This window comes from Crinia signifera, chromosome 2 (genome assembly GCF_055691185.1).
Source record: "Crinia signifera chromosome 2, ASM5569118v1, whole genome shotgun sequence".
In the NCBI taxonomy this organism is placed as follows: domain Eukaryota; kingdom Metazoa; phylum Chordata; class Amphibia; order Anura; family Myobatrachidae; genus Crinia; species Crinia signifera.
The window spans coordinates 316278194-316290099 of record NC_139218.1 but is presented as its reverse complement, the minus strand read 5'-3'; the positions used below and the strand labels follow the sequence as shown (position 1 = coordinate 316290099).

Sequence of the window (11906 nt, the reverse complement as noted above, 5' to 3'; positions counted from 1 at the left end):
TTCCACCCCATTCCCCCTCACTAACCCCTGCTGATATGTATTGATTATGGGGGAGATTCTCTTACATTCGTGATGAATGTATCTATTTACCGCTACTTTAACGGCACATTTGCGCGCCGTTAACGACTACCTCTTCTCCATATGCTCTGTCAATTAGGCTACCGCATTGTGTTTGCGGTATCTCAATTCTCTGCGATCCCCAGGTTGTGTCCAGTGCGCATGCGCCGCTGTTTCATTTTCATGTCATGCGCACTGCTTGTCCGGAAGCCAGTGGGGATCTCCTGTCCATCAGGCTCTGGCGCGCGGTGCACGGGGGTATGATATATATGATTTGACACCTCTGCGCATTATAAAAAAACCTATTAATGATTATTTAAATATGGCTATTCCCTGTGCTCTAACGCCCGCTTTGTAGTAAAGCAGGCTGTACAACTTCGCCACCTCAAGCTTGCGAAGTTGAACAGCCTACTTTACTTCGGCGCAGGTGTTAGAGCATACGGAATAGGAGGGAAGGCAATGCAGTCCAATGGGGAGCCGGCACCGTGACGAAACAGGAAGGAATGCGGAAGTGCGGTGATCGCGCGTCGGGAAAAAAAGAATGCAGCATATGCGAAGGAGATAACGACATAGAAAAGGACCCCGGACCGCGGCGGTAAGCAATAGAGAATCTCCCCCAATATTTGAAATAGTACATATATTAATCTTTATTATAGTCTTGATGTTGTCTCTCATTGTAATCCTGGCTTACATAGGGTCTGTAATAAAGACATGATGATCCTGGGAGGGGAAGAAACGTACGCAAAGGATACAACCGGTCTATTCATTTGCTTGAGGCCAGAACCAGGGATGCTGTGCATACATATCTTTTTTTAGGAGTATAATTATGCAAATATTAATACAGCCCATAACAGGTGATAGCCTATAATAAAGCAGAAACTGGATTCATTTGTGCAGGAAAGAGCATCGATAATGGGGGCCTATGGATATGTTAAATTAACTCTCAAGCCAAACAAATTAGATAAAATCGAGTGATTATCGAACGACTGCACATGGGGACTTAGCGACTGAAATGTGAACAGATCGTAATGTAGCAGCGGTTTGAATGACAGGAAGCTGGCATTTGGGGCAGAAACGTGACATTTTCTGGGTGTGGTTGGAAAAACACAGGCACGCCCAGGCATTTTTTAGGATGGATGACATTAGTGCTGACCATTTCCAGTCTCAGACACGGATTAGTAGAAGCCTCAGACCTACTCACATTTGAACAGCTGGAAAATACTTTTTGATGTTCCGGGAATTGGATTTGCGAATAGATAGCCATTAGCACGGGGCGTTTTTGCTGGGCAGACTGGGCAGCAGCTTTCTGCTCACAGCGCTCTGCGAATTCTCCCATCAGCGATCCATGCTGTATTAGACCCAGTATGTGTTATTTTTGTTCAACTACATTCAATAACTACAGCCAGGATTACAATGAGAATCACCAGCAAGACTATAATAAAGGTTAATATATGTACTATTTCAAATTATATCAATAAATATCAGACAACACAGTAGTAGTCTTGGAGGCAGAGAATCCTGGGACTAGTTGGTGCAGATTAAATTATGCCCCAAGTTATATTTTAATCAGACTTAAAAAAAAAATAAAAAAAAAAGCATCACCCACATTCATGTGGAACTGATTGCAGGATCTTTAGATTTTAATTAATTTGATTTCCATGCAGGTGTTTGGGATATTTGCATATATTGCAGATGTATCAAGCTTCAGAAAGTGATAAAGTGGAGATTGATAAACAACCAGCTCCTTCCTGACATCTTTCAAACCCAGCCTGTAACATGGCAGGTAACAGCCGATTGGCTGGCTGTTTATCACTCTCTCTTTTATTACTTTTTGAAGCTTGATACATCTGGCCCTCAACCTTATGTGTGGCTAGCTTAAGACATCTCCTAAACATATATATGATGCCTGTGTGTGCTTGACGTTGTATCCTCGTACAGTAGAACATACTGTATGCATTGTAATAGCAGTCACCTTTTTAACATCAATGTTTCTCCAAATAAGTGTGCTGAATAACAGACATTTGAGAAGGCTGCAATAAACTGTACAGGATTAATTTTATTGTTTATAAGAATGGAAGAGTTTTAGGCATAATGGCTATATACAAATGATGCTGATTTACAGCTATCTTTTCTGACCAACTGTTTAATTAAGGAACACAAAATGATTTAGCTCAGTCCATCCATGCTATAAATATGTTTGTTGTGGGGTCATGTAACCCTTACAGAGCCAAAGTGTCTTTGATAAGTCTCCGCATTGTCGTGGTGACAGAAGTACCCAGAGAGTCAGTAATCTGATAAGAGATTTTATACAGATAAGGCTGCACATCCTTCAGGCTGGTGTCAAACACATTATCCACCTCTGATTGGGTTGGCATTTTAGGTAGATATTCATGTCTATTCATCACTTCCACTATGTTAATGATCTTTTCCCCAAGCTTCTCTCCCACTTTTTCTCTGCAGATTTGCCGCTCCTGTTCAGTAGCCAGTGATACAATGTTGATTTTGATGGTCCAAACCTCCCATGGGATGCATTCATCTGAGAAGGGCCAGCGGGACTTCTTCTTCTGGTAGAATTCCAGAGACACCTGTCCGATGCCATCATTTCCAGAATTCCTCAGTGCATCCTGGAAAAGAAAGGATTTTAATGATGTGGAATATGGAGATTATTTGTACATTACTCTGAACAGCAGAGCATGTCCCATAATTGAACATAAAATATGTATATATTTTCAAGAGATTGAAGCCTCTCTAGCAACAAGATCAATACACAGAAAACAGAAGTATTGGACTTTTATATATTTTTCAAGAACTCAAAAATACTTTCAAAGAAGCATATCCTTTCTGTTGGAACCAGCAGCAAATAAAATATTTGGGGGTTTCACTCACTAACCCTCACTGAACAATACCACCAGCCTGGGCTACTGTATTCATAGGTTGAATTCTAGGAGTTCCGATTATGCATTGAGTTACTTAGCCCAAATATAAATGTTCGAGAACATATAAAGTATTTATATAACTCATTACAAGGCAGTGAAGCAAGTACTGGATAATTGCTTCCCAAGCTGTTGTATGAGGGCACTTATCTAATACTTATTACACAGTTTCCTTTAAAGATCGGGAGACAATGGGTCCCATATAGATTTAAAGGAGCCCATACACGGTCCGTTGTGGACCGGCTCCGTTCTGTACTATGCGATGCGTGCTCCCACGCATCACATAGTACGGTACAAAAAGTATGTGCTGCACATACTTTTTGTACTAGCTATACATCGGATCGGATCGCAGTGCATGCACTAGGGATGCGATCCGATGTGTGCTGTTTAAGCACACAACGGATCCGATTAACGGACCGTGTATGGGGGGCTTTAGTCCTTTTTACTCTGCACATCCATATGGGTCCTCATACACCTGTGGGAAAATTCAATTGAGCATAAGGAAGCATTGTGACTACAAGCAGTCCTAATGCCCTCAGTATGCAGTTTTAAGATGGGAATGATCTGTAGAAAACTTGTCAGTTTAATAAAATCTAAATATATATATATATATATATATATATTTTTTTTTTTAATTGAAACATATCAGTGTTATATATCATATGAAAGCCCATAACAAGATTAAATTGAGACTTTGCTCAACTCTAAGCTCAATCAAGGAAGCTGCAAATGCAATTTAAAAGAACATTAATAGCAAATTATTTGTTAAAAAATGTGCAGCTTTAGAAGGCTTATAACTTAAAAACCAGTGTTATTATCAGTCAGAGATTTTGGGGGTTATCTTTAAACCCATTGTAGCACTTACTATATCAAATTACAATATGAACCTTTCAGTTTAAAACTGGTGTTGATTTAGTGTGGAAGATCCCATATAAGAGACATGTGAAATAGTGTGAGGATATACACATTGGCATCTGGAGCAGTCTAAAAGGGGCATCTGCTGAGGTCTAGTGTCATTTAGAATGGTCAAATGGCATATACTGTAAGGGGCATGTGAAGGAATGGCTTATAAGGGAGACTGGAGGATTTTGGTTGTATATTAGGGGCATGGGACGGTTAAGCATATAAAGGTCATGTAAAGGAATGTGATGCCATATAAAGGTGTAGGTGGTGGGGTCTAACTGAGGTCATGGGTTTGATTCCCACCATGGCTCTAACTGTGCAGAGTGTGTATATTCTCCCCATGCTTCCGTGGGTTTCCTCTGGGTACTCCGGTTTCTTCCCACAATCCAAAAAAATACTGGTAGGCTAATTGGCTCCCAACAAATTAACCCCAGTATGTCTGTATGTGTGTGTACATGTGGTAGGGAATATAGATTGTAAGCTCCACTGGGGCAGGGACTGATGTGAATGTTCAAATATTCTCTGTAAATCGGTGAGGAATATGTGTGCGCTATTGTTAATAAATAACGGTACACCATCATTACTAACAATACAACATCCCATGTTAAGCTGGGTACACACTATATGATAATTGGAATGATTTTGCCAGTTCCAACAGGTTGGAACGACAAAATCTTCATATCTTCTAATGTGTATGCACTATGCTGCTGACTATGCACACTTTTCAGATGTCTCACCTTAAATTCACTAACTGCTTTGCGCAGAGCTCTGTCCAGCTCATCCGAGGAAACCCTGACATATGTACATTCTATGAAGTCACAGTCAATGTCCTGAGTTCCGACAGTACCGATGGAATAGGTTCCTTCTTTCTTATAGTGGAACTTGCCGGTGCTGCGGTGAAGTAGTATAGAATGCAGGATGGCCAGCATTGCCTCCTCTACCTGACGGCCCTCCACAGACACTTCCAATACCTCTGAGCGGCAATTCATTGTCACTTAATAAGCAGTACAAGTACTCAGCCGTGCCTGGAGTTAAACAAAATATACAAACAGTTAAGGCACTCAATCACAAAACGTTGCAGCTTTTAGACACAGTAACTTCTTTTATATAATAAAGTCCTGCATATTTCATGCGCTACATACAGTTAATTCCTTATATAATTGTACAGTGACTGAATTGTAATAGTTTTGGATCTGTATGCCACCACAATCAATGTAACACAGTGGAGATAACAATGAAGTGCAGACTTCGAGCCTTACTTCAAAGGGTTGATCAAAAATATAGGTATTGTAACCATTTTGATTTAGAGTACCCTGTAATCCTTAATTATGTTTTACCAGTTGTTGTTTGTTCGTGGGTCTTTCTGCCTTTAAAATAGCCTTCAGCAAAAACAATGTGTACTTGATCAGGCGATTGAATTAGACTCATTGCAGAATATTCTTACCAGAAGACATCTGCCATTATTGCACTATCCATCTGGAATCGGCCACCTGGTATTATATTGCTGCTCTATAATAGAGACATCCAGGGCTATTTTTGTGCAGGCTCTAGCAGGAACTGTGGCCCTTATTCTAGTTCACTCTTTCTGACAAAATATTTCTTAGATGGACTAAACCATGTGCACTGCAGGTGAGGCAGGTTTAAAACCCCACCCAAATCTGATTATCTCTGCACAAGTAACACCTGCCTCACCTGCAGTTCACATGGTTTTGTCCATCTAAGAAATATTTTGTCAGAAAGAGTGAACTAGAATAAGGGCCACAGTTCCTGCTGGAGCCTGCACAAAAATAGCCCTGGAGACATCCCTTCCAGTTGCATAATTATCCTGGATACAGGAGTATAACAGTGTCTTAAAGGGTACTTACCCCAATTTTATACGTGTCTTTTTTTATATGTATGTTATATATTACATTTTTGAATTGAAAGAAACTGTCACTTTTGAATCATTTGAGAAACAAAAGCCAGGGCTGGTTTTCTTTTCATTTACTCAGAATATTCCACTTGTTTGTCTTAAAACAAACAAACAAAAAAAACAACATAAAAAACCCCCTGGGTTGCTTTAGAACTGGGGTAGCCAACTCGAGAGCTACCAACAGTAAAGTTTTCCAGATCTCCTCACAGAATCACAAGTGAAGTAATTAGCCCCACCTGTGGATCTTTTAAAATGTGTCAGTGAGTAATGAGTGCACCTTTGCAGCAACTGGGTTGTCTGGAAAACGTGCAATGTTGGTAGCTCCCGAGGACTGGAGTTGGCTACCACTGCTTTATAAGTACGTTTTGAGTCATTGTCCATCTGCACCATGGAAAGGATCCAGCAATTATCCACCAATGTTGTTTCTGCAGATGCATCGGCCTTTTTTTCAGAATGTACCAAACTGTTGATTTGACTACTCCTAAGGTTTCCGCTATCTCTTAAGGTGCATACACACTGTACAATTTTTTGACCAATTTCGTTGACATTTCCCTTGAACCCAGTGTCCTGGACGAAAGATATTGACGAAAGATATTGACGACCTAGCTAGTATATAGGCTCTTTTTGAAAGATATCCAAATTGAGTGGCCTGCACAGTTGACAAACAATCTTGATGAACAACTGGCTGGTATGCACATCATCATTCCTCTTTCGTCGCAAACACACTGAAAGATATTTTGAACAATTTCACTCAGAATGGCCGAAATGAACAAAATTAGTCAAAAAAAGTTGGTCAAAAAAATTGTACAGTGTGTATGCACCTTTATTAGTGGTTCTGTTTGTTTGTTTTTTTGCAGGACAAATATGGCCCGTTTCACTTGCATTGAGAGCTCCGTTGATCGCATTTTGTGAATTCACAGCAACGGATGTCAAATGGACGACTTGGAAACAACTCCAGATCTTTAATTGTTGAAGAAATATCCCACCCCTGGTCCATGAAACAGCTTTTGAGTCAACTTTCCAATTGGTTTTGGCCCCTTGAAAAAAAGAGTGGGCTACATATGAAACAGCTGTAATTCATAAATACTTCCTCCAATTTGGATGTGAATTACAGTGGCGTCTGTACTTCAAAATCATATTCATTACATAACTCTAACTTGAGCAGATTTTGGTAAATAGCTAAAATGACAAAAATTGTGTCAGTGTACAAATTTATACGGACCTAGTTTACAGTTGTGCTCATAAGTTTACATACCCTAGCAAAATTTGTGATTTTCTGGCCATTTGTCAGAGACAATGAATGATAACTCGCAAAGTTTTCTTTCACTCATGGTTAGTGGTTGGGTGAAGCCATTTATGGTCAAACAACTGTGTTTACTCTTTTTAAACCATCATTAAGTTTAAATTATTTAAATCATTAAGTAGAGGAGAGGTGGCGGATCCAGGGGACAGGAGTAGAGGTCAAAATAAGTGAATAGATTTCATCACCCATGGTTGGGCCAAAGGAGAACAGGGGTGATGGCTGGGGAGTAGGTTAATACAGTGACAGTTGAAGGAGTGGGTAGACAGAGAAGAGATGCTTTAAAAAAAGATGGTTAAGGGGCCAATGTATCATTTAATATTTGTATCAACATCGGGCAGCATTGCTTCGAGTCCCTGGGCTACCGACATTTTGAGATGGTGGTAGCCCATTGTTGCCTATAGGCTATAGACCATACTGCATGTGTAGACCCCCCCACACCCGGCTGACCGCATCGCAGGGACAGGCTCCTTTCGGAGCTCTTTCCCTGCACGTGCGAGATGACACATAATATTTTGCCCAGATCGCATTATAAATGTGATCTTTAATAAATGGGCCCCTTAGAGAGGGAATGGGCGCTGTAAGAAGAGAGGATAAACTTTAAATGGAGGAAGTCTACTAATGAGAGTGAATTCCTCCAGTTGAGTTCGGAGGTACATGAATATTTGGTACTTGTTTCCTAGCAGGGCACGCATTTTTCTTTTGTACGCTACTGTACCGAAATCGCATCGTTTATGTGCCGTGCATTGCGATGCGATTTTTTAATGTAATTTATTCACTGCTCTGTTGGCCCCAGGGGATCGCATCGCACCTCCCGCAAAATCGCATGCGATTTTATAGGGTGCGATGCCATGCCATTAGCTATACACTTGCACAATGAGGTTTTACTGACCCCCCCACTATACACGCCACCCCGAAGCGTGGCAAGCGCAGCGAGCCCCGCGAGGGGCGGCGGAATGCTTCCTCCCGACCTTTTCATACCCCCACTAGCCACATTGGCATGGAGCTGATCTTATATAGTGTTGAGAGCCCCGCGAGGGGATACGGATTATGTTACATGTATTCCGCGTTCGCTCGCCACACTATATAGAATAAACTCCACGCCGACGTGGATAGTGGGGATATGAAAAGGTTGGGAGGACGTGTTCCGCTGCACTCGCCACGCTTTGGGGTGGCCTGGATAGTGGGGGGGTGCCTCAATCTCATTGCATCTCATAAGTGTATAGTAAAGTAAATGGCATCACACCCTATAAAATCACATGCGATTTTGCAGTGACCGCCCGGGGCAAAAAAGAGCAGTGAATAAATTACATTGGAAAAACCACATTGCATGCGATGCGATTTTCTTACGCAGAATCCCCCGCTAAGCAATTTGCGTAGTGGGTGCCGTGCTAGGAAACAATATTTTAGCAGTAATCTTAAATATTGTAAATATCAAGGTTGGGATATAGAACAGCACACAGGACAGGTGAATAGAGGGAGAAGAGAAGACCAGTAGGTGTACCCAGACACTGCCACAGTTTTATTGGGCAATAAAATAAAGCAGAAAATAATGGTAGAGAAAGAAATAAGAGGTAATGGGTACTAGGAAGTAAATAAGATATAAAAGGTAGAAGGCAATGCAATAACGCACTAAACAATGGTAAATACGGAAATTATTAGTGCTCAGTTCCTATGCAGTGATTGATACTGCGGCCACCACTACGGTGTTACGTTAGCTGCTACATATCCAGCGTTTATGCCACCCTCCTGTGTCCACACCACCACCCATTATATTACCTTTAGTAAAATTGTGGCAAGCGAAGCGGGCAAGCCACCGCGTCCGAAGTGTGGCAAGCGGAGCAAGCCACCGAGTCCAAAGCGTGGCAAGCGGAGCGAGCCCGTGAGGGGACGATGGAGTACGTAAATTCCGTAGCGTTAGCAGTGGCCGCAAAGATGAGGAAGTACCATTAATCCATTCAGATTCATTTAAAGGTCAAAATCATGGGCGAGCAGTGAACAGCACTCAGGGAAGGGGCTGTAAATTAGTACCTACGGGATTTATTGGGTCAGAGAGAGGCAGCTCCTAGGCACCAGGTAACTGAGTCGAAGAATCCGTTCACGAAGCGGCAGCGGAAACCACGGCCATGCAACCGGGACCGGAGGGGACCGGGAGTGTCCTGGACGGAAGGAAGGCAGGCGCCGGGGAGGGGGAAGGCACGGGCAGCGAGGCTCACAGAAATGGAGAACAGGTGGCCGCCTACAGTTCAGCGATGTGAAGGTGAGGCAGCGGGGACGTCAGAGTGCGGGGCTGGAGCCGCGGCCTTCACGGAATCCTCTGGCCGTACCAGTCAGGACAGCGAGTGCGGAAGATAAGGAGGAGAAATATATGGCCGGGCCGGGCCGAGTCTGAAGAGGGCGCCGGCGGTTAGCACCACACCAGCGAGGGCCACACTCAGGCAACTGGCTCGGCAGGGGGCCCCAGCGTGTGCGAGGTGACCGGTGAATCAGGGAACGGGGTCCGGCGCAGGGTCTCTCCAGGGTCAGGAAAGCGGAGTCCAGGGGGACCCCGAAGATAGCCTCCGGCTCGTCTGCCCAGGCCAGCAGCGGAAATGCAAAGGTGGCCGCACTCATGTACACGTACGAAGGGAGACGTGTACCCAGCACCAGGAGCTGCTGCTGCGACCACACTGACAGGACCAAAACATTGGACGTCATCGGCTTGTACCACAGCTACAGAGAGCGGCAGCAGCTACGCACACGCACCCTCCTATCTCATACAGCAGCTCTGTCACAGGTCCATAGTTTTAAATAATACTTTAAAAAACCATAATTTTAACCTTTATTTCCGAATCCTTATCTCAGGTCCTAAATCACTAAGATAATCTTTCCCACCCCCCTCACTCCATCACATTGGTACATCCCGACTGCAGACTCTCTGTCCCCTCGGCTCTGCTAGGTCGGGGAGCGGGCGCCACCTGTTGACTGGCGCCTGGTAAGGTCGGTGACGGTGTAGGGAGAGAGAAGCCGCCAAGGTGAGACTGTGATGATCATGCAGGATGTACAGTACTTCTCATTGTAATGTACACTGCATTTGTTGGCAAATGTATGTGTGCAGTAATGTACCCACCAGCATAGTTGTGTTTGACCCAATCACAAGTTCAGTGGCAAAACCAGTAGTGTGGTTAAATTGGTTTGCTGATTTATTTATTTGTATTTATTTATTTACAGTTTCTTATATAGCGCAGCAGATTCCGTTGCGCTTTACAATAGTAGACAGTGATAAAACAAACTGGGTAACAACAGACAGACTTGGAGGTTAGAGGGCCCTGCTGCAAGTTTACCCTTTATAGCAGTGGTAGCCAACCCTAGCCCTCTAGAGCTACCAACAGTTCACATTTTACAGACAACCTATCTGCTGCACTCATTAATCACTGACACGTTTTAAAAGATCCACAGGTGGAGCTAATTAGCTCACTTGTGATTCTGTGAGGAGACCTGCAAAACATGCACTGTTGGTAGCTCTTGAGGACTAGGTTTGGCTACCCTAGCTCTATAGGGATATAGGAGGGAAACACAAGGACAGGCATCAGTAATAGCATAGCAGTCCCACCAAGTTACAAGTCCAGAAGGGAAGCTATATAATGCATAGTTGCCTACCCTCCCGCATTTAGCGGGAGACTCCCGTTTTTTACTGGAGCCTCCCGCTGCCCCGCAAATATTTCCCACCCTCCCGGATTTTGACAGTTCATCGCCGATAATCCGGACTGCGCATGCGCAAATCCGGAAATTATAGGAGGCGGAGCCAATACAAAACTCGTCAAATTGGTAAGACCATGATGATGGTCACTGCAGGGATATCGGTAGCTTTTGTTCTGCTATAAAGGTAGAGAGGGTGATGTGAGCAAAAGCTCCGGCATCTGGGTGTTCTCAGTGGCAGCGATAGCGGGAGCTGGCTTCCGGTCTGCGCACTGCACTTTAGTCAGAGTCAGCAGGGCAGCCCCGGACTTCAAAGGTGCTCTCCCGGTCTGCTGCTAGTCCGCTCCGCTGCTGCACCACCTGTCACAGTGACAGGCAGCAGCGTCAAGGAGTTTTTGCTGCCAGCTGATCCCCAGTGCTGCTGCTGTACAGAGGAAGTTCTCCTGCTTCAGCAGCCTTCTGTTATCAGGCCCCACCCACTCCTGCATATAATGGGTAAGTCTGTGAGTGTGAAATATTCTCTTTTTTATTAAAAGTTTGTTTTTCTTATCTCCCCTTTTCCATTCTCTGTAATTTTCTGTGCCTGTCTCCTTGGTTGTCCTACTTTGGGCAGGGGGCACTACTAAGTATGTGTTTAAGGGGTATTACTTTTTTATGTGGGTATTTTGTACATAAGCAACACTTCTCCTGCGGGCATTGGGGGCCAATTCAGAACTGCGCACACACAGGTCCAAATTCGGCCCCTAGATGGTGGGTGTACTCTTTATTCAGCCCATTGTGTACCTAAGCAGCACTTCTCCTGTGGGCATTGTGTGCGTAAGGTGCGCTACTCCTGCGGTCTTTCTGTGCGTAAGTGGTGATACTCCTGTGGCATTGTGTGCACAAGTGGTGCTACTCCTGCAGGAATTGTGTGCTTTTGAGCTTTGTGTGGGTTTAAATGGTGTGTGTGTGTAAGTGGCACTACTACAGTGAGCCAGTGAGTTTTGCTTTTTTGGTACTCTTTACTTAGTTGGGCGCCAGCGATTGAAATCGCGGTCGTCGGGGGTAAAAATCGCGGTCATCGCGGGTAAATCGGGATGACCGCGATTTTCCCATAGGGAACAATGTTAAAAAGGCTGATTGA

At 43.8% G+C, this 11906-nt stretch overlaps 1 protein-coding gene across 2 annotated transcripts; it reads right to left on the bottom strand.

The window, feature by feature from the left end:
- Positions 1 to 2093: 2093 nt before the first annotated feature.
- On the bottom strand, positions 2094 to 9798 carry ATG101 (autophagy related 101). 2 transcript variants are annotated; one of them, XM_083169027.1, is made up of 3 exons: positions 9141 to 9798; positions 4631 to 4918; positions 2094 to 2681 (listed from the first exon to the last, which is right to left on the bottom strand). In XM_083169027.1, the coding sequence occupies exons 2-3, from the start codon at positions 4880 to 4882 to the stop codon at positions 2277 to 2279; spliced, it is 657 nt and encodes a 218-aa protein (XP_083025153.1). In that variant the 5' UTR covers positions 4883 to 4918; positions 9141 to 9798; the 3' UTR covers positions 2094 to 2276. The 2 variants fall into 2 exon arrangements, with proteins under 2 accessions (XP_083025153.1, XP_083025152.1); XM_083169026.1 differs by having other exon boundaries at positions 8885 to 9797.
- Positions 9799 to 11906: the final 2108 nt, after the last annotated feature.